The 23,863-nt window shown below is 31.0% G+C and overlaps 2 protein-coding genes and 1 pseudogene across 2 annotated transcripts; 2 read left to right on the plus strand and 1 right to left on the minus strand.

The window, feature by feature from the left end:
* The first annotated feature begins 311 nt into the window (after window positions 1-311).
* LOC145760433 (uncharacterized) lies at window positions 312-1,639 on the plus strand. The gene is made up of 2 exons (XM_082574322.1): window positions 312-436; window positions 1,506-1,639. Exons 1-2 carry the CDS (start codon window positions 318-320, stop codon window positions 1,618-1,620), a joined length of 234 nt encoding a protein of 77 aa, XP_082430448.1. The 5' UTR covers window positions 312-317; the 3' UTR covers window positions 1,621-1,639.
* A 2,114-nt stretch (window positions 1,640-3,753) lies between these two features.
* LOC145759422 (GPI-anchor transamidase component PIGU-like) lies at window positions 3,754-22,466 on the minus strand. Its single transcript, XM_082573254.1, has 13 exons — window positions 22,324-22,466; window positions 21,652-21,716; window positions 20,811-20,882; window positions 20,049-20,111; window positions 19,585-19,682; window positions 19,096-19,196; window positions 18,676-18,779; window positions 17,617-17,747; window positions 16,955-17,098; window positions 15,835-15,959; window positions 15,412-15,554; window positions 14,828-14,942; window positions 3,754-4,341 (listed from the first exon to the last, which is right to left on the minus strand). Exons 1-12 carry the CDS (start codon window positions 22,445-22,447, stop codon window positions 14,829-14,831), a joined length of 1,284 nt encoding a protein of 427 aa, XP_082429380.1. The 5' UTR covers window positions 22,448-22,466; the 3' UTR covers window positions 3,754-4,341; window position 14,828.
* Window positions 7,104-14,216, plus strand: LOC145760314 (protein unc-93 homolog A-like; annotated as a pseudogene).
* Window positions 22,467-23,863: the final 1,397 nt, after the last annotated feature.

Raw genomic sequence — 23,863 nt, forward strand, 5'->3', positions numbered from 1 at the left:
TAAAGTATAAGTAAGTCATCATTAATTTGTATACTTAATAGCAAATGTGTTATTTTTAGGTAAACTTTACGCTATTGGAGGTTGGAATCGAAAGGATGAAAACCTAAGCTCTTTTGAAGCTTTTGACCCAGCAACTCAGACTTGGTCGTTTTTGCCGGCTATGCGATATGCAAGAAGTGCCCATGAAGCTGTGTTTTTGGATAACAACATTTATGATATTGGTACAAAAACTTTAAAAGAATGTCGTTTTTAAATGTTTAAATTGGTTATCCTTTACAGGTGGTTGGAGTGTCGACGAAGATCCAATGCCCAGTGTGATGAGATATGACTTAAAAAAGTCGCACTGGCGAAAGGTAGCTTCACTTTGCATGGCGAGATGGAAGCATTGTGCTGCAGTAGCAAGAGGCAAAATTTATGTGGTCGGTGGTATGAAAAGGTAAAAATCTTTTTTTATAATTTGATATAATAAAGTTTGCCTTGTCATAAATCTCTCTGGCCAGAAAACTGTAAAAGCTTTTGCCAATTTTGATTAATGTTTACATGATAATTTATTCACATATTCAAGCCTTTGGCTGATTCTTTTAGCATCCTATATATAAAATAGTAACAAATCCGCCATTTACTTGTTTACACTAAGTGTTTTTTGGTCACGTGTTCACACCTCAAGTTACGTGTTTACACTGTAAATCTCTGAATTTGATTGTATTGTATCGGGGTATTCGTGATGATAGCTCTAGTGAACGGTTGCACGTAACCTTTACCAATAATAAACTATAAAATATACAACGGCCTATCATACAAAAGATATCAGGCAACTTACGTTACAGTACGTCGGTTGGAATCGAACTTAAATGCAGCACCCAATATAAATATCATTTTTAATGTTTTGTTTAAACTGTTGTAGGCTGAAAAATGATAATAACACAAATGTAACAATATTGGACTGTCGTTATCTACTTTTTTAGTCACGTGCCTACACCTTTTATTTCTTCTAGTCACGTGTTAACGCCTACTGTTTTCCTTGTTGTTTACGAGTTGTATTTTTTGTATGTAAGGTTTTTGGACTAGTTCTTTTTTAGTGTTAAATCTAATATTTTGTGTATTTATTTTGAGTCTATTTGAAAAAGCTTAAATAAGCGGCAGCGTGATGTAGTGGCAAGAACATTTGCTACACCACACATGAGGTCGTGGGTTTAATTCTCACTGATCTCATGCTGTAGCGCCTTTGAGTAAGGCGCTATAAACGGTATGAACTTCTGCTGAGCCAATACTTAATCAGCAGTATAATTATCTGGCACTATATTCTATAATATCCTAAACTGCCACAGGCAACTCGAGACTAGGTCGGAGTAATTGATGTTACTCTATGTTTAAGTCGCTCATTCGACTTTCCCACATCGAGGATAAATTTATATATACAATAAAGATTGTTATTGTTTAAATAAAGATTGAACCTAAAACTCCATACGTTACACAACGCCTATAACATTAACAATTTTCTTTAGCCCTGAAGACCAGCCAGTTACCTCTATTGAGGTATTTGATCCAACTAATAACGTTTGGAATATAGTTGGACACACTCAAGATGAAATATCGTTCGCTTCTATGGTTGCCTTGTAATTTATTGTCAAGATTTTAACAAAAATTATTATTTTTTATCTTTACTTTTGGGTGGATATCACTAAAATTTAAACCAATTTTTAAAAAATTATTAATTTCTTTGTCCTTAACACAAAAGATTGTTAAAGCAAATTAAAAACAATAGCCTAACAATATAATACATAATTAAACTTTAAAATTTTTCAATTTTTGCAAAATTCTATTTACAACCTGTTTGTTATTAATTACTTTACTAAAAATTCCAATTGCTTTTAAAACATGGGTTGACCTTGTCTTACAACAAGATAGTTATTTACTTACTATGTGTCACTTAATGTTTATAAACATACTTTACATAAGATATTTCATTAGTTTATAACAGCTTACTACATTTAAATTTTATTTTAGTTGTAAATCTGTACATGTGAACCTTAGGCTAGAAATGAGGAAAACTTTTATTTAATTTTAGTTATTTTAGAGTAGTTAGTTTTATTTTTAATTTATAGTTGTGCTGTTTTTGCTTTTATAAAAATGGCCTGGAAAAACTATTAAAAAAATTTATCTTTTATTAATGTTAGTAACAATAACATTGTATTTTATGAAAAAGGTGTAACTAGATTTTTTTGATAAATATCATTTGATTATTTTTAACATAAATTTTAATGGCTTAATAAATGTCGCTTAATTAAGAATATTTTTTATTAGACCAAGTTTTAAATGCTTAAAAATGATCTGTAATTTTTAATAAACCAACAGCTATTAATACTAAAATTTAAAAACTTTTAATTTACTAGATCTAAAGTTATTCTAACTTGAAATTTGGTCAAATAAAAACAATAATAGTATTAACCAGATTTAATCAATAAATAAAATATGGTTTGAAATCATTTAATAATTCTTAGTATTGATCTTTATAAATAAACAACATACTAAATTTTAAAAACTTTTAATTTGCTAGAACAAAAGTTATTTTAACTCAAAATTTTCGGCTTATAAGACACTGAATTATATTATTAATAATAATAATTCCAATAACAATATGTTTTGAAATCTAAGTTTTTAAACCATAATAAAATGCTTAAAATTACTGTATTTTTTAAAGTATTAAGTCTTATTATATAAAATATGAATTTATTTATCCTTAGTGTAAGAAGATGTAGTGTAGTGGTAAGAATACTTGCTACATGACTCATAAGGTCGTGGGTTCAACCCCCACTGCTCTTATGCTGTTAAACTCTTGAGTAAGGCGCTGTAAACGGTATAAGCTCCTGCTGAGGCAGCACTTAATTAGCAGCATAATTATGGGCAATTAAAAATCTATATGACATCCCTATTTTTTAAAGGTTAAGTCTTATTATATGAAATATGAATTTTAAAACTTTGTTAGTTTTAGCTTGTGTTGTTCACTTTGTCTTTTCACAAACCAAACGTGTTTGTTTCAATGCAAATGCTAATAGCCCCGCCTTTATGGGGCCAGGGAAGCAAGGAAGGCCGGGGAAGCTTGGGCCAAGGGGTTTAAGAGGTGAAAGGGGTCTGAAAGGGGGTATCGGTCCCAAAGGAGGGGTGGGGCCTGAAGGTGATCGAGGGTTAAAAGGTGAAATTGGACCGAGGGGTTTCCGAGGTGCAGTTGGTGAGATTGGATCGAATGGGTTGAGGGGTAATAAGGGAATGAAGGGTAATCTAGGTTACCCAGGGCACAAAGGGGATAGGGGTAACATGGGTGCATGTGTTTGTGATCAGGGGCAAATTACCCAACTACAACAAAGCATTGAAAGCTGGAATGGTGAGTATAGTTAATCTATCACTAATTTAACTTTTAACAACAGTGTGGTGTAGTGGTAAGAACACTCACTACACCACATGAGGTCGTGGGTTCAATCCCCACTGCTCTCATGCTGTAGCACCCTTTAGTAAGGCGCTATAAACACTTCTGCTGAGCCAGCACTTAATCAGCAACATAACTACCGGGCAATTATAATCTTTATAATATCTCAAACTGCTAAAGCCAACTTAAAACTGGGTCGGAGTAACTGATGTTATTCTATGTTTAGGTCGCGCATTCAACTTTTCCACATCGAGGATAAATTGATATACAAGAAAAATTAATCTGCCAATTGGTTTTAGGCTACAGCATGCACACAGTGGGGATCAAACCTATTACCTCATGTTGTAACTTTAATTTATTAAAAATCACATTAAGACAGTATATTGTAATTTATATTAGCTGATGTTTATAGTGATAAACCAAAAATAAAAGTTTATATAATAAAAAAACATGATTTTCTTTTTAAAAAACTTTAATAATTTTTATATTTTTAATTTTTAAAGCACTACAATTTGCAAACAACCCAAAACGTAAGTTTTGATTAAGTTTTGGTCTAAACATCACTTAATTCAACTTTATTCTAGAAAAGTTATGTATAACAAACATATACTGTAAATAAAACCACACAATTTGCAAAATATAAGACAAAAATATTCGAAATTTTAACATATAAAATATTTACCTTTACGTCAACTTGTGTTAAAAATAAAATAGGTGTAACATAAAAAATTTAAAGTTGACCTTTGCAATGGTAACAATGAGAATCGAACCCAGGATCTCAGGTAGTAATATCCAATTTTTTAAACATTGCTCATGTTACGAATTCACATGTTTAGTTCATGTAAGATTATGTGGACTTGGCTTAAAAGATGGAGGGATAGCAGATCATGCTGTTTCTGCCAGCTCCTACTGGAAGTCTAAGGAATCAAAAAGACCATATTATTTCGCAAGATTAGATGGCAAAGGACCGAACTATTATTGGGCACCAAGTTCTAGTACGCATTTATCATTTTTGAAATTTATTTATCTTTAATGTAAGAAGGCCAATTTCGCAGCTTGACCATAAAGTTTTTATGTTACCCCGACCCAGTTTGGGAAATTATTGGTTAATATTGTTCTATAATTCAGCTGCTGATTGGTTTTGGGCTTACCAAGAGTTTGTATTATTTATGGCACCTTACTTGCTACACCACATGAGGTAGATTTAATCCCTACTGCTCCCATGCTGTAGCGCCCTTAAGTAAAGCGCTATAAACATTATGAAATCCTTCTAAGCCAGCACTTAATCAGCAGCATAATTACCGGGCAAATATAATCTTTATTATATCCCAAACTGCTAAAGGAAACTCGAAACTGGGTTGGAGTAACTGATGTTACTCTATGTTCAGGTCGCGCATTCAACCTTTCCACATCGAGGATAAAGATATACAAAAAATATCATGTTACTGCTAATTTTATTTATGTAAGAAGGCTCTATAGTCAAATCAAAGAAATATTTAATAATAAAATATGCAAATAGTAATATAGTCCTATTGTTTAAGAATATTATAATTATTTTTTATCACATTAAATGTTTATAGCCCTTGTTAAAATGTCAAATCTAAAAAAAAAAATTTTTCACTAAAACTAACATTTTTGTTTAAGCTCAAATTGGGGTTTGGATTCAAGTTGACCTTGGGTCCCCGACCCGAGTTACAGGGATCGTAACCCAAGGACGTTCTTCGACAAAATCTAACTTCTGGGTCACAAGCTTTAAGATATCTTTTGGAAATTCTGAGAGTAGTTTGAGATACATTCAACGAGGAGGAAACGATTTGGTAATTGGTATTTTTTTTGTAAATATTTTAAGATACGTTGAAAAATTTTAAACTGTGTATGGCAGTGAATATTATTTTTCTTGATGTGGAAAGGTCGAATGCGCGACCTAAACATAAAGTAAAAACACTTACCCCGACCCAGTCTCGAGTTGTCTTTAGCGGTTTGGGATATTATATAGAATATAATTGCCCGGTAATCATGCTGCTGATTAGATGCTGGCTTAGCAGGAGTTTTTATACCGTTTATAGCGCCTTACTTGCATGCGCTACAGCGGGGATTGAACCAACGACCTCATGTAGAGTAGCAAGTGTTCTTACCACTACACCACGCTGACGATGTACTATGAATATTATAAACTTTTGGTAAGTTAGAACCCAATCAGCAGATTAATTATCAGATAACATTATCATTAATATTACAAGCTGACAAAGTCAACCTGAGACTGGGTCGGGGTTACAAATTTCATTCTATGTTTAGGCCGTAAAGTTGTTCTTCCCACATTAAGGATAAACTTTTATATAAAAATAAAACCCAAATTTTGCAGATATTTCAAGGGAACCAAAATGGAGATGAGTATAAGTTCAACAACTTTGCCCCACCTATAACCGCTCGCTATGTTCGATTGTATCCTATAACCTGGCAAAACGTTATAGCTTTGCGTATGGAGCTTTTATCTTGCTAATTGGTTTATAAATCTTTACCATTTGTACATTTTTTAACCACAACCCTACCGTAATTTACAATATATTATTAAAAATGCAAAAATAGTTAAACTAAAATTTCAAGCATGTTTTGATATTATGTTAATTTTTGACGAATGTGTGATAGTAATTATGTTTTTATGAAAATATATAATGTAAATACCAAGTAATTAATTTGTGTGTGCGAAAATTATTATATATATAATATAACCATGCTAGTGAAACTTTTTGGCGGAATTTCTTGTAGAGTATTAAGATTTTATACAATTATGTAGAAAGTCTTATGAAATAACATTTTTAATTATAAAGATAAGGGGTTAGTAAGTAAGTGTAACATTATTAAAGCAAATATATAGGATTTTAAAATATAAAAAAAATGCTGTTTGTGGTGGGCAGGTAAATGACCGGCAGCGTGGTGTAGTGGTAAGAACACTTGCTACACCACCATCAGGTCGTGGGTTCAATCCCCACTGATCTCATGCTGTAGCGTCCTTGAGTAAGGCGCTATAAACAGTATGAACTCTTGCTGAGCCAGCACTTAATCAGCAGCATAATTACTGGGCATTTACAATCTATAATATCCCAAACTGCCAAAGGCAACTCAAGATTGTGTCGGAGTAACTAATGTTACTCTATGTTTTAAGTCGCGCATTCGACTTTCCCACATCGAGGATAAAGAAATTTACAAAAAAAAATTATTGCAGGCATATACTAATTGACCCTATTCTGACAATTGCAAAAAAAATTTAAAAGATAGGCAAATGGCTAGTATTAACACTATAGTCAGTATAATAGTTTTTAAATTAATCTTGTATATACCTACTTTAACTATATCAGTAAATAATAAATACCGTCTTTGGTAAATGTTTGTATTGTTAATAAGTAAAGATATTAATGTGTTTTTTATTAAAATATATTGACAGAGAAAAATATTCAATGCTTTTAATTCAAAAAAGTTTACCAATGCATTTTATTTAGGTCAGCAAAGAATTAATTTGTTTGCGAATAAGATAACACTGTTTATTTTTGGCTAACACTTTGTGTATTGAATGACAAAAGATTTGCAATTTCAACCACAAAAATTATATGTTAGCTTATGATTTGTGTAAACTTAACATTTAAACAAAGTAAAGGTGTAAGCAGTGTTAATATTATTTACAATGGAGAATAAAGATAATGAAAAAGGTAGGTTAAAATATTAAGCTATATTAATAGTAACTACCCCAAAAAATTAATAAAATTGTTAATATAGTTGAAAATGAAGAAATTTTGTTGATTCAAAGTGTGGACAATTTTCCAAGGCCGAAACTTTCTAGATTTTTAGCAAGTGTTGGTGTGGGGTTTATGTTAAGTTATGCAGCATATGGAGGTAGGTGTTCTTTTAGTAACAGCTTAAGGTAATATGTTTTTTATTGGGGTAGGGTGTGCTGTTGTGACATGTTTTTAAGCAATCCCTAAAGGCAGGGCTTAAGGGTGAATAGTGTGGCATTGGTACGACTTGAACCCAAAACCTTTTGATGTGTTTAAGCCATCTCTAAACGCCCCGCTAAAGTGTAAATAATGTGGCATTGGTGCAGCCTAAACCCGAAACATTTTAGCTTGTAGTCAGTTGCCATGACTGGTATACCACTTATTTGAGTTTAAAATCTTTATATATTTAACCTGTGAATGATATATATGTATGTACAACCTAATGGCCCTTAAGAATAAAAAAATCTGATAGTTGTAATGAGCAGGTAAATTAACATGTACAATTGTTAGTTGCAATCATATTATAATAATTAAAATGCAGCCCATAAGGCAGCCAATTGACTTTTCTACATTTAATAAAAGCTTAATGGATGATATTAATGTAAAGTAAATTAAAAGCCATTTAAAATAAAAAAACTGCCATTTGTGGTGCCCGAAAAAATTAAAACAGACAAATATTAGTTGCAACCGTATTATGACAATGAAAACGCAGCCAAGTGCTTATTCGTACGAATAAGCATTTTTTATCAATTTTACTGCGTCATTTAAACATTGTATTTTAACTTTAATACAATTTCAAATCATATATTTGTGTATATGTATATTCATAATAGAAATTTTTAAAGCGAAAAATAACCAACCCAATATTCAAAATTTTGTAATTTTTTTTAAAATTAACTTGAACCATGCTTTAAGAAGAAAACTATAAACATAAAGCATACCCAAGAAATATTTGAAACTACTCTAAAAACCCATTTTTGAGCTTGAACCATCTAAAAAAAAACAGATTCTAAATACAGAACCATTTACCAACCAGCGATTATATTTCTAAGGGGTTCTTAGCCTTCAAAGTAGTATGAATGTAGAGGAAGGGTTAGGAACAACGAGCTAATCAATTGTGTTTGTGACGTCATCAATATCATGCATTGTTTTTGTTCCATTTCTTATTGATAAGTTGGGAGCGAAAGCTGCGTTAATAATCGGGCAAATTGGATTTCTGAGTTATATTTTGGCTAACTTTTATCCAAGTAAGTTGGACAATAATTATTTAATTGAAAAATGTTTGAGCTAGTAAAGAGGTGTAATGGTTAGAACATTTAGCTTTACTATAAGAGGCTCTTGGTTTGATCCTTACTGCTTCTTAGTCGTAGCAACTTTGGGTAAGGCGTTATAAAGGGTATAAACTCATGCTGAGCCAAAAATCCATCAGCAGATTAATTTTCGAGCAACTACTTAAGTGAACTTAGGACTTGGCCAGGGTAAAAATTTTTATTTTGGGATGACAAATAACGACATTTTAGTGTAAATTTTATGCTCCAAATTTCTATTTTACGTACAATAACCCATTTTTTCATAACCCCTCGTGAAAAATAACCTGTTATCCCTAGTTTTTTGTTTTGTTTAACTTAGTTCACAATTTTTATGTAAAATGTTTACTTTGCGTTCTCTCGCTAAATTTGCTATTCTTTTTACAATTTTATATTTATATATACTCTTAACTCTCTATATACTTTATTTTTAACTCTATAAATACTGTATATATATATATACAATAAAGCTTAGTGGACTACATTTTTAATGTCCAATTTCAAAACCTTTAAAATAAAAAAAACACTGCTATTTGTGGTGCACGAGTAAATTACAACAGGCAAATATTAGTTGATAATTGCGACCATATTACAACAATTAAAATGCTGACTGTATCTTATAATAAGTTGTCGGTAATATTTAAACTTAGCAAATATTTAAATTTTGTCAATTAGGTTGGTATACTTTTATTCCTGCTGCCATTTTTCATGGAATCACTGAAAGTTCACCATGGGCAGGGTCGTCTGTTTATGTGACCTACTTGGGTGAAAGGTCATGGGTTACAAGGTCAGATAAGAAAAAGGGAAGAAGTAAGGGTGCCTACATTTACCGAGACTTTGGGTTTTTTATGCGTTGGTGTTTGCTGTTGAGGTAAGGGGTACCCAGAACACTTGGCCTCATTACATGGGGACCAGGGTTTGATCCCCACCACTGCTCTCATGCTGTGGCGCCGTTGAATAATGCACTATAAATGGTAAAAACTCCTGCTAAGCCAGCACTTAATCAGCAGCTTATTTCTATGACATTTATTATCAATATCTGCCAAAGACAACTTAAGACTGAGTTGGGGTAACTAATGTTACTCTATGTTTGGGTCGTGAAGTCGACCCTCCCACACCGAGGACAAAAATACAAAAAAAATAATCACAACCCCTTAATATACAGACATTATGTTTTTAGTTACTCGGAAGTGGAATAGTTTGGTTTATTCTATTTTTAATGAAAGACATCGGAAAATCAGAAACTTCGCAACCGTCATTACACAATTTAACTCAACAACAAGATATCGATTTTTCCACATGTGCCTAGAGAATGCCAGGTAAAAAAAGCAAATTTATATTAGAAATATTATTAAAAACATATTCGGTTATAAGCCCAAAAAGAGACATGGTATATACACAAAAAAACAACTTTACCGAACAAACACATTTTTAAAAACAAAATTTTAAATAAATATTTTAACAAAATTTAGGTTAAATTTTTTTGTAAAATTAAGGGTATTTTTCAAATAAGGGTTAAAGTAATAGGGGGTAAGTAGAAAAAGTCTTTGGCAATAAAATGGTGTTTTCGAGCAGATAGTTTCAGTAAAAAAGTATCAATGGTAAAATGGTTTTCAGTATATTCGATTAAATAATTTTTAAATTTGTATCTTAATAAATGTTATTAAAATTGTTAAAGTCAAACTTTTACAAAAAATACAGAAAGCAAAAAAAAACATAAATAACTTAAAAAAACAAACAAAATGTGGTGTAGTGGTAAGAACCTTTGCTACACCACACATAAGGTCGTGGGTTTAACCCCCACTGATCTTATGCTGTAGCACTCTTGAGTAAGGTGCTATAAACGGTATAAACTCCTGCTGGGCCAGCACTTAATCAGTAGCATAATTATCGGGCAGATATAATCTATAATATCCCAAACTGCCACAGGCAACTCGAGACTGGGTCGAAGTAACTGATGTTACCTGTATGTTTAAGTCGCACATTTGACTTTCCCACATCGAGGATAAAGATATACAAAAAAAAATATTTTTTTAGGCTGACTTTATCTACAATGCATCAGACAGTGAGCTATCCCAATATAAACCAAACAGTATAGCAGTATATACTTTACTAGGTTTATTTACTTTATTAAGTGTTGTTAATATGGTTGTGGAGTATTTATATTTACCCAGAGTACCGGCAAAGTATGATGCATTTAAAAATCAAGGTAAGTAAATAGTTTTTTCAAAAATTTCTTAAACTAGAAAAAAAAATTCATTTTTTTTATTTATCCTCGACGTAGGAAAGCCGATTTGACGGTCATAGAGTAACATTAGTTACCTCAACCCAGTGTTAATTTAACTTTAGTAGTTTAGGATATTATTGGTTATAATTACGCGATAATTTATCTGCTGATTGTTTTTTGGCACAGCAGGAGTTTATATCTAAAATGGCATCTTACCTAAAGCGCACCACAGCATGGAAGCAGTGGAATCGAACCCGGGAACCTTATATAGTAAATAAAACCAAGTGTTGTAACCACTACATTATGCTGACAGTTAAAAACATATTAGTCATCAAACCCTATTTACATAAAGTTAAAACAAATATTTTGTTAAACTGTAGGTAATTATCACTTATATATTTAAATATATCTTAATAACACTAGTAAAATTAGTACTTAACTTTGTTTTTGTATATATCTTTATCCTTGACTACACCACGCTGCCGGTTTAAAAAAAAACTATTAATAGATATTAAATTAGGGTTAAAAAAAAGAAAATCTGTTATAAATACTATTTAAAGTAGTAACTGTTCTTCAAAGTATGCTAGAATTATAAATTTACAATTAAAAGACTCAAAATCAACATCAAAAAAAAAACTCGAAATCGAAATCAAAAAAAAAAACTAAAAAAATCAAAATTTAAAACAAAATTTTACCTGCAACTAAATAAATATTTTTTTGCTTTTAAACAATGTAGAAAAAAACAAGTACAAAGCCATGTGGAACGACTACGTCCAGGAATTAAAACTCGTTTTCAAACACTTGGTGTCGCCATTACACCTTTTCTTTCTTCCGATATCTTTCTACTATGGGCTGATTTACGGCTATGTTCTTACTGAATATACTAGAGCATTTGTATCTTGTGTTATTTGAACAGGTAGACATTTTATTATTAAATTGAACAGGTAGACATTTTATTATTAAAAAAAAGAATTAATTTGGCTAGTATTTGTTTATCCCAGATGTGGGAAGGTCGACTTTACGGTCTAAACATAGAGTAACATTTGTTACCTTGACCCAGTCTCAATTTGTTTTTGCCAGTTTAAGATATTAGTAAATTTAACTGCCTGATTTTTAATCTGCAATGGATTTTTGACTGAGCAAAAGTTCATGTCTAGTATAACATTATTTAAAAAGTTTTTTGGGATTCAAACAGTGGGATTTAAACCTTAAATCCAAAGCATGGCAAATTCAAGTGTTTTAACTCATACATGCAACTGTTATTAATAAAGAAATTTAGTTAAGAGAGCTAACTTGATAATTTTTGTTGATTTAAACATAATTGTTTTTTTTGATTTAACATGATGTTATGTTGGCATCATGGTGTAGTGGTTTAAACACCCTAGGCCCTAGCTTTTACAACAAGTAGTGGTAAAAACACTTGCTACACCAAACATGAGGTCGTGGGTTCAATCCCCACTGCTTTCATGCTGTAGCGCCCTTGAGTAAGGCGCTATAAACGGTACGAAGTTCTGCTGAGCCAGCACTTAATCAGCAGCATAATTATCGGGCAATTATAATCTATAATATCCCAAACTGCCACAGGCAACTCGAGACTGGGTCAGAGTAACTGATGTTACTCTATGTTTAAGTCGCGCATTTGACTTTCCCACATCGAGGACAAAGATATATACAAAAAAAAGAGGCCTTAGGTTCAATCCCCACTGCATTCATGCTGTACTGCTTCTAAGTAATGACGTAATTTCATATCAAGCCAAAAAATGATCGGCAGAATTATTATCGGACAATTATATTCTTTAATATTCTAAACTGCGAAAGTCAACTTGGGACTGAGTCAGGGTGACAAATGTTACTCTATGTTTAGGCTGTGAAATCTTCTTTTCCAAATTGAGGATAAACAAATACAAAAAAGTTTATGTTTAAATTTGAAACTATTAGGTTGGAGTAGCAGTAAGTATTTACGCCATTTCATCTGGAGTTACGTCATTAATAAACTCTTGGGTAGTTCCCCGCATTGGTCGACGATGGCTAGCTGTTGCTATGACAACCGTCCATTTAACGAGTTACATCATCAGCCTAACTTGGCAACCGATGATGTCATCAGTATGGATTGTTTATTTGTTGGCAGTGTGTTTTGGAATGAGCGAGGCATTGATTTTAAACGTCATACAAGGTAAAGTAATTATTTTGAATTTGTAATATTTTTTGGGTCGCATGAAAATGGGGGAATAAAAAATAAAGGAATAGAAAATGAAGGAAACGAAAAAAAAAAGAAATAGAAAATGAAGGAACTGGAAAATAAAGACGAAAATAATGAAACTAAAATGGTGTAACGACCTTCATTTTCTAGTTTCAACATTTTCCGATTCCTTATTTTTAGTTCCTCCATTTTCGTTTCTTCATTTTCAGTCTCTCATTTTTTATTCCCCACATTTTTCGTACCTTTATTTTCGATTCCCTTAAATTCTGCCTGCCCCATATTTTCAGTTTTTTGTGTTTTTAAATTTAGTTTTTTTGTGTTATTAATTTTTTTTTAAAGTTTTAAGCAGGGGTTAATATGTAGAATTTTAACACAACTTATATAATACAAAAATAAATTTTTAATTGATATTAGATAACTTTTATTTGAATTCTGACAATCAACATCCTAATTGTCATAATATGGTCGCAACTCTTAACTAATATTTGTCCTCGATAGTTTTTCTTATACGTCTTTTTGCTAATTCTGCTCTTTGCTAATTCTTTCTCGTACTTTACAGTTCTGATTTTTTGAAGGACCATAAAGTACAAGTGATTCATTAACAACATAAGCAACTAATTTACTAGGGATGAGAATCCAAATTACTCAGATTCTACGAGCCCGAGTATTTTGTCGCGATATTGGCCGAGTCCGAGTACTCGGTTATGACCTGATAGCAATATCATTTTAAGTTCAAACGAAAATGTAAAAGTCTCAAATTTATTATGCGTAAAATTTTACTACGTAAAAAGTGTATTTGTTGCGCAATCGTTGCTTAAATAACGTGATATAATTGAGAGTAGATTATAATTTATTAGAAAAAGGCAAACGTCGTGTTTTTTTATGTTTGGTAAATCGTATACGATCCTCAATGACAAATTATTACTCGGCGTCCGAGTATTAAAAAATGCTCGACGAGCTCAAGTATTAAAATATTCTTAATACTCGGGCCGAGTACTCAGACTCAGATTCGATTGGCCCATCTCTATAATTTACCCATTTATTTATAGGGTTAACTGCCCTCCACTTCGCAGATCGTGTTGGGATAGCCTACAGTGTAAAAAACTGCATCACCAATCTTGGAATAGTGCTAGCTACAGCTTGGAGCACAAGTTTGTGCGTTTACGTTAAACTTTATCTACAAATAGGGTTTTTGACCCTAGCCGGGTTGGGGTTAATTGGGGGTGAAGTTTTATATGGAAGAAAAGAAAAAGAGGGTGAAAAAATTATGAAGAAAAGTGTCCTGTAGTGACTTTTATTGGGGTTAATTACCCCAGAACTTTGTAGTAGGGGTAAAATTACCCTTCAAAAATAATGACCCCAGAAAGTTGTAGTAGGGGTAAAATTACCCCTATAAATAATCACCCAACAACTTTGTAGTGGGGGTAAAATTACCCTCATAAATGGTTACCCCATGACTTTGCAGTAGGGGTAAAATCACCCTTAAAAATAATTACTCGAGAATTTGTAGTAGGAGTAAAATTACCCCAGAAATAATTACCTTACGACTTTGTAGTAAGGGTTAGTTAACCCCTCTATAAGACTGTAAATAAAATAAAATACCCCAATGACCCAGTATATTATATTAATTACTCCAAGATTTTGTAGTGGGGGTAAAACAAAGCTTATACTTAATTACCCTATAAATTTGTAGTTGGGGGTAAACTACCCCTATATTCAGAATGTAAATTACACCCTCCTACATTGTCAGTTAATTACCCCTAACCCAGTATAACAATGTCAGAAAAAAAAATTTCAATTTTTTTTTTTTAATTTACTGTTTCAACATTTGTTTTTTACCTCAAGAATAAAATGTTAACCATTTAACAAATCTCGAATATTCAATTCATAAAGTATTACCTTAATTAAGTAATCTAATGTCAGCTTTTTTGCCGTCTAATTTTGGTTCTAATCCTTCATGTAAATAATAATTCCATTTTAAGTAAGAAATTGTCATTCCAGTTAGTATGAAAACCTAAAAAAAAATAATAAAAATTAAATTTAAAAAAATGCAAATAACAAAAAGTTAAATTTATTTTGAAACAAATTTTTAATAAATTTATATTTTTGTATATAAATTTATTCTTGATGTGAAAATGTCGTATGCGCGATCTAAACATAGAGTAATAACAGTTACCCCAACCCAGTCTCTAGTTGCCTGTGGCAGTTTGAGATAATATAGATTATAATTGCCTGACAATTATACTGCTAATTTGGTGTTGGCTCAGCAGGAGTTCATACCGTCTACAGCATCTTACTCAAGGGCGCTACAGCATAGGAACACAGGGAATCGAACCTAGGATCTCAAAACAACAAAAATAAATTGCTATTATAAGTAATTGTCTTGGTATATATATTTAAAGAACGTAAAAAAATTAAAAATTTTGCAAGAACCAAAAATTACAATTTCAAAACAAGATAAATACGAAAAAAATATCACATACCTGAGCAGTTGAAAATGCCAGCGTTGCCGCAAAATAAAAATTAGCGTTTGCAGCATCAGCATCTACCCACATGTTCCACATGATCGGACACAAAATTGTCGTTGTTAGGAACATCACCGATGTCACCACTAGGTAGCGTAAGTCTAATAATTAAATTATATATGTCATATTTATAGAGTTAGGGCAAGCAGGGTAATGTATAACATATTTATAGAGTTAAGGCAAGCAGGGTAATATATAACATATTTATAGAGTTAGGGCAAGCAGGGTAATATATAACATATTTATAGAGTTAGGGCAAGCAGGGTTATATATAACAAATTTATAGAGTTAAGGCAAGCAGGGTAATATATAACAAATTTATAGAGTTAGGGCAAGCAGGGTAATATATAACATATTTAAAGTCAGGTTAAATACACTTACATTTAAAAGTATGGCTCCATAGCGGGGTAAATGAAAGCCAGTACCCCACATCTCCGATAGAAGGGTAAGACTTAAACACTGCTATCACCCCATATAAAACAAACATTAAGAATATCGGGTGAGATCTAAAAAAAAAAAATTTTTTTAAATTTTAGTGATAGCATGGTGTAGTGGTTAGAACACTTGGCTTCATTACATGAGGTCTTGGGTCGATCCCCACTGCTATAAATAGTAACTCCTGCTGAGCCAAAAACTAATTAACAGAATAATTAATAGGCAATTATAATTAATAATATTCCAAACTGTAAAAAAAAATTATAATTTGGATTTTATTTAAAAAAGTTTAAAATTATTTTTTTTTAATATTTTTATCAATTACAATTTAAGAACAGTTAGAGTAACTTGTAACAAGATTATGGGTAGAATATATGTAAATACATAGCATTAACATAATTTTTGTACTACTCTTGGAATAAATGTGATTTAAAATTTGAGTAAAATGCTACCACTAAATGTCAGTATTGTGCATGCACAATTTATTATTTTATTTTTTTTAGTATAACATCAAGGTGAGAGGGTTTATTTTTTATTCGAAAAGAATGTGCGGTTGCAACCTGTTCGAGTTATTCAAAAATGCCCGGCTCAAAGAAAAATAGTGTGGCATCGGTGAGGCTTAAATCCAAAACCTTTCGGCTTAAATCTGCTGCCAATATACATTTTTTTGTATTTATTTTGTGTGCCTGCTTGCCCTACTTTTTTTTTGTATATATCTTTATCCTCGATGTGGAAAAGTCGAATGCGCGACTTAAACATAGAGTAACATCAGTTACTCCGACCCAGTCTCGAGTTGCCTGTGGCAGTTTGGGATAATATAGATTATAATTGCCCGATAATTATGCTGCTGATTATGTGCTGGCTCAGCAGGAGTTCATACCATTTATAGCGCCTTACTAAAGGGCGCTACAGCATGAGATCAGTGAGGATTGAACCCACGACCTCATGTATGGTGTAGCAAATGTTCTTAACACTACGTCATGCTGCCGGTACTTAAGACAGTTTATATATATTTTTACATTTTTGTTTTATTAGAAAATTTCACATATTAAATTTTAACACTTACCTTAACTTTATAGTTAATGGAATACTATAAACAACTGCATTGAGTTGAAAAACACAGAGAAAAAAGGTCTGAAAATGGTCAAAGACCTCGGTGAAAAAATACCAGAATAATCCGATATTAGGGGTAAGGTCAGGGGCAGATAAACTAAAAAAATAAAAAAATGTTTATTGTAGTGATTAGAACCTTTGGTTTCACTACATGAGGTCCTGGATTCGATCCCCACTACTATTATTTTGTAGCTTTTAAAGTAAGGTGCTAGAAAAATTACAAACTTCTGCCAGGCCAAAACAAATTGGCAGCTTAATTATGGGGCAATTATAATCTATAATATCCCAAACAGACAAAGCCAACTTAAGACTGGGATGTGGTAACTAATGTTACTCTATGTTTAGGCTGTAAAGTTGACTTCTCCACATTAAGGATAAATAGATACAAAAAAATTAATATTTTACTTAAAATTTATAATACAAGTACTACATATTTGTAAAAATAAAATAAATATCAAATTATAAAGTGAATTCAAACAATAATTTTAATTAAATCCTTTTTTTATTTAGTTTTAAATAAACAAAAATTTAACAATTCTATGCCATATTACTAAAATATCTTATTGTCTATGAAATGGTCTTTAATATCTCTTGAAAAATTATACATATACTTACATAAATTGAAAATGGGAAAAAATCGAACTTTCATCAGAATATAAATAAGAAATGAAAAATAAAACAAAAAGCCAGGTTAGATACCAACTTATTGTTAGCATTATACATAGTTTCAAATCCATATTTCCTTTCTAGAAATATATATTTGTAAAATTTTAAACAACAAAATTTACTGGCAGTACGGTGTAGTGATTATAACATTAAAGTGATATATTAGCGATATTTTTTTACTTAAAAATTAATAAAGTTGGTGTCACTGAACACAAAAATGGTTTTAGCTTTAAATAAATTCAGTTATGCAACTTTAAAAAAAATTAAAATTAATTAAAATAAAGAAAAGGGAAGCCCTGTTTGTGATGACGTAGAAAGTACTAGCTTGTATACATTCACCCTGCTACTTGGTCCTTTCTACGTCACACAAAAAAATATGGTAACCTGGTTTTTTATATTAATCATTTTCCGGTATTTTTCAAATTAAATTGTAAGTACCACAGACATTTTTTTAAGGTTTTAAAGCCATTTGGTGATTTATTGTCAACCATACTAACGTGCTATATACAACACTTACAAAATTGCAAAACTCTGTAACATGACACTTTAAGCTTAACTACAAGAGGTCTTGGGTTTAATCCCCAATGCTTTCATGCAAAGTGCCCTTAACCAAAGTGCTTTAAACAGTACGAACTCCTGCTGAGCCAGCACTTAATCAGCATCATAATTATCTGGCAATTGTAATCAATAATATCCCAAATTGCTAAAGTCAACTTGGGACTAGTTTGGGGTAACAAATGTTACTCTATATTTATGTAGTGAATTTAACCTTCTCACATCGAGGATAAATAAATAAAAAATATAAATATATATACAGTTATTAAAAACTACATAATAAATTTACAATATTAAGTAATGATTTAAGATGTATTTTTTGTTAAAAATTTTTTGCTTCAAATTTTAAGAATAAATTTTACCAAAAAACATAATACTATATTTTTAAAAATATATATAAGACAAGATAATAAAAAATAAAATTTTAAAAATCTTTTTTCCACATTTTTTTACCTGATATTTCCATAAACAAATGCAAGCCACAGATATAAGTTGGACGGAGTAAAAACTTTCATAAGTTGATAAAGCAAGAAATAATCCAATAAAACAAGCATTACCTATAAAAAAAATTACTGTCATTTATATATAATGGAGCTTAATGGTAAATAAATATAACATATTATGTTCAATTTATAGGTGTAGAAAACAAATAAAACTGCCATTTGTGGTGCCTTGGTGAATTATTAAAAGCAAATATTAGTTAAGAGTTGCGACTATATTAGTACAATTAAAACGCTAAACTTAGAATGATATTATTTACTGAAATTGGCGTTTTACCGACAATAAGAAACTTTTTATTAACCCCTTTTTCACCCTGATCCTCCGGGAAATACCCTTTTTTTAAAATTTTTTAAAATTTTTTAATTGTCTTACCTTTAACTAGAGATAATGAAAATAGGCTTAAAAATAGGTTGTTAAACGTAACAGTAGATCTTGATAAGAAGGTTGCTATTGTGAATGGGTTGAACAAAAATCTAAATTCATAAATATTAACATTAACCTTTTAATAAAAATATAAAATTAAATTATGTAGTTGTTTTAATACTTGGGTTTACTACACAAGATCCTTGGTTTGATCCCAACTGCCTCTATGCTGTAGTGACCTTAAATAAGGTTCTATAAACTTATAAACTCTGAGCCAGCACTTAATCAGCAGCATAATTATCGGCAATTCTATATTATATCCCAAACTGCCAAAGGCAACTAGAGACTGGATCGGAGTAACTGATGTAACTCTATGTTTAGGTCATGAAGTCGCCCTTCCACACCGAGGATAAAGATATAACAAAAAGTCAATAACTATTTTTTTAAAATATTTAGTCAATAACTATTTTTTTAAAATATTTAGTCTTTTAAACTCACATTAACATTATAAGGGTTGGTGTTTTATTGACGTGATGTTGTGTAATTAAAATTGAGTTTACCTCTTTTTTTAAATTACTTTCATTTTGAGATTTAAACTAGAACAAAAAAACCTTTTTTTATAAAAAAAACTTTTAATCTTTAATTTTTAAAAAAATTTTAAAAACTTTACGGCCTAGAAATAGAATAACATTTGTTACCCTTACCCAGTCTTAAGTTGCCTGTGACAGTTTGGGATATTATAGATTATAATTACCTGATAATTATACTGCTGATTTAGTGCTGGCTCAGCAGGAGTTCATACCGTTTATAGCGCCTTACTCAAGGGTGCTACAGCATGATAGCAGTGGGGATTGAACCCACGACCTCATGTGTGGTGTAGCAAGTGTTCTTACTACTACACCACATTAATATTCTTATGAACAAAAGATAGAGCACAAGTTATTGAAAAAAATTATACTGACCTCTTGTGTTAGAAAAATATCAGCAAATTTGAACAAGGATAAAGCAGTTATTACATCACAAACCTATAACAATATTTGGGTTAAATATTAAAAGTTTTAGACTATATATATACATTTTAAAGTGTCATGTTACAAAGTTTTGCAATTTTGTAAGTGATGTATATAGCATGTTAGTATGGTTGACAATAAATCACAAAATGGCTTTAAAACCTTTAAAAAATGTCTGTGGTACTTACAATTTAACTTACAAAAATACTGGAAAATGATTAACATAAAAAAAACAGGTTACCATATTTTTTGTGTGACGTGGAAAGTACTAAGTAGCATAGTGAATGTATATACGCTAGTACTTACTACGTCATCACAAACAGGGCTTCCCTTTTCTTTTTTTTTATTAATTTAATTTTTTTTTAAAGTTGTATAACTTAAAAAGTAAGTGAAATTATTTAAAATTAAAACGATTTTTGTGTTCAGTGACACCAACTTTATTAATTTTTGAGTGAAAAAAATATCACTAATATATGACTTTAAAGCTTTTTTTCATCTTTTTTTATTAAGGGTAAGATGATATATTTTAATATTTTTATTGGGTAAGGGTGTGCTATATTTAGTGTATATATATATGTGTCCAATTTATAAGCCCTCAAAATAAATTAAACTGCCATTTGCGGTGCACATGTAAATTATTACAAAAAATATTAGTTTCAGAGTTGTAACTATAGTACAACAACTAGAATGCGTAGTAGCAACAAATATACTTACTATAAATAAAACAGTGATATAAATTGGGGAGAATTCTTTTAGTTTCGATACAAAAATTAGCTGAAGAAGACTCTACAATAAATAAAAATTCTGTTAAATTTTTAAACAGCTTGAAAAATCAAATTTTTTTAATTATTTAGGAATATATATTATTATTATTTTTTTTTGTATATATCTTTATCCTCGATGTGGGAAAGTCAAATGCGCGACTTAAACATAGAGTAACATCAGTTACTCCGACCCAGTCTCGAATTGCCTGTGGCAGTTTGGGATATTAAATAGATTATAATTGCCTGGTTATTATGCTGCTGATTAAGTGCTGGCTCAGCAGGAGTTCGTACCGTTTATTGCGCCTTACTCAAGAGCGCTACAGCATGAGGTCAGTGGGGATTGAACCCACGACCTCATGTGCGGTGTAGTAAGAGTTCTTACCACTACACCATGCTGCCGGTATTATGCTTTATAAATATTCCTACATCTATATATAAATAAAAAAAATTATATGTTTATATGCTTAAATGTTTTTTACAATGTATATAGTATTCAAATTTTACCGAAAAGTATTTTTATCCAATAAACATATTCTCTAAAACCAAAATTTCGAAAAACTGACATTTTACTAAAATTTAGACCAAATTTTTTTTCGTAAAAAAAATCATTTTTAAAGTAGGGTTTTTTTTTAAAGTATATATATATGATTTTTTGAAATAGTAAAGGCAAATTTCCAGAGAAAGGTTAGGGTAATGTTAATTTAAAATGGCTTTTTTACATATGGTTTTCAAAAAATAGTTTCCTTTGTAAGAAAATTTTTAATAATATGTTAATAATTTAAGGTACTTACCCCATGATAGGAATCACTGACATGCTTGAGTGACGTAACATTTAACAAGGAAACACCTTCTTCAACTAAAAAAAAATTTTATTTTTTATTCAACTTTTAATTTTTTTTTTAAAATAAGAACAAGTTTAATATTTAAACTAATAACTGACCAAGTCAAAGTTATGTATCTTTTGCGATAAAATAGATTATAGTTTCCTGATAATAAGAGTACCAATTAAGTTTACCGGCAGCATGCTGTAGTTGTCAGGACACTTCCTACAGTACATGAGGACCAGGGTTCGATCCCCAGTGATTTCATGCTGTAGCGCCCTTAAGTAAGGCGCTATAAACGGTATAAACTCCTGCTAAGCCAATACTTAATCAGCAGCAAAATTATCGGGCAATTATATTCTATATATTCCCAAACTGCCACAGGCAACTCGAGACTGGGTCGGAGTAACTTATGTTACTCTATGTTTAAGTCGCACATTCGTTCTTCCCACATCGAGGATAAAGATATATACAAAAACATGTATTGGCTCAGCCAAAAAAAGTTTATAACGGCTTACTAAAGGGGGTTACAGCATAAAAACAGTGAATTTTAAACCTAGGACCCAAAGTAGTGAAGTCAAGTGTTCTGACCACTACACCACGCTTCTTACAAATTATATAATTTTAAATAAAGTAAATTACCTCGGTTCCAAGATGTAAATGGGGTTGAAATTTCGGGTCTAACAGAAACCCAATCTTGAAACCCAGGTATTTGTTGAACCCCAACTCTTATCAAAATACCCAAAACCAAGTAAAAAAGAACCATTCTAACTAATAACAGCGTAAAGTCTAAATATAAAAAATACAACTACTTTATATTAATATTTTTTTTTAAATTGGTTTGCGATGTAAAAAGTTCAAATGTAGAGTAACATTCGTTACATTGACCCAGTCTCAAGTTAACTTTGGCAGTATGAAATGTTATTGATCATAGTTAGACATATTTATTTAGTTAAATAGTTTTTTAATTTACCAGAGTTCTAACTGTTTATAGTGCAAAACTTATAACATAGACACTACAGGTTTGAGGTTTGGAAGCAGTGGGGATTAAACGCTAAACCTCAAGTAGTGGATGTGTTCTTGTTAAGTAACTCATGCAAAATAGAATCAGCAATTTGCCCAAATTTTCCATTGCCAGTTAGGCATATGTTTTTTGCAGAATTAAAAAAATACCAGCAGCGTGGTGTATTGGTAAGAACACTTGCTACACCACCATGATGTCAAGCAGTCAAGGTTTCAATCCCCACTGCTTTCATAATGTAGCGCCATTAAGCAAGGCACTATAAACGGTATAAACTCCTGCTGAGCCAGCACTTCATCACTTATAAGCTATATAATATTCCGAACTGCTAAAGGCAACTCGAGACTGGGTCAGAGTAACTGAAGTTACTCTATGTATAGATCGCGCAAGAAACAAATCTGTCCGTCTGTTGTTTTAATTAAAACAAACATTAACAACCAACCTAAATAACTACAAAAGCGTGTCTGCAGTCAACACGACAATTATAAACGTTCTGATTTACCTAACTATTCACTGTAAAACATTCACGATGCTTTTTAAAGAAAAATAAATCCATTTTTGATATCAACAATCAAAAATAACGCGTGTTTGTAGTGCATCGCCCGAGTAAGTTTAACTCTTTAACTGCTTAAAATTCATTTTTAAATCCAATTTATTAGTGAGCTGTGTGTCGTCGCTATAATAGAGTTTTGTTACAGTTTTTAATTTGTCCTCCAATTTTTAGAAATGTTTATATATATTTTAAAAAAGTTATTAAAATTTACATTATTATAAAGATATATTTTACAAATTAACAAGTTATTAAAAACTAACAATTTTGTAAACGACAAGATACCAAATTTCAGTAATCGTTTTTAACAAGATTAATGGTCATTTTTAAGAGAAGTTTTGGGGTAAAAGGGGGTTAATATAAATTGTTCTATGTCAAAAAATAGCGTTTTATGATATATCGTTTTAGATAAAAAGTTTACTTGCTATTTATTTAAATTCTGTTTCTCGATAATTAACTTAACGAGTTATTTTTTGTCTCGACATACGCTTATATAACGTTATCGTTTATATGCATAGAAGTAGTGGGGATCAAGCTTATGATTACGTGTAGTAAAGCCAAGTGTTCTAATTCTAAAGGGAATTACATCATGTCGTTTGCTGTTAGACAAA

This window comes from Corella eumyota, chromosome 7 (genome assembly GCF_963082875.1).
Source record: "Corella eumyota chromosome 7, kaCorEumy4.1, whole genome shotgun sequence".
Lineage (NCBI taxonomy): Eukaryota > Metazoa > Chordata > Ascidiacea > Phlebobranchia > Corellidae > Corella > Corella eumyota.

Bases quoted from the DNA above. Each gene is read 5' to 3' on its own strand.
- LOC145759422 (XM_082573254.1), bottom strand. From the start codon at position 22,447: ATGGTTCTTTTTTACTTGGTTTTGGGTATTTTGATAAGAGTTGGGGTT. The intron at 20,112-20,810 runs GTAAGTATATTT...ATATTGTTATAG, and splicing joins ATATCACTGTTTTATTTATA to GTTTGTGATGTAATAACTGC. The intron at 14,943-15,411 runs GTATGTGATATT...ATTTTTTTTTAG, and splicing joins TGGCATTTTCAACTGCTCAG to GTTTTCATACTAACTGGAAT.
- LOC145760433 (XM_082574322.1), top strand. From the start codon at position 318: ATGAGATATGACTTAAAAAAGTCGCACTGGCGAAAGGTAGCTTCACTT. The intron at 437-1,505 runs GTAAAAATCTTT...AATTTTCTTTAG, and splicing joins GTGGTCGGTGGTATGAAAAG to CCCTGAAGACCAGCCAGTTA.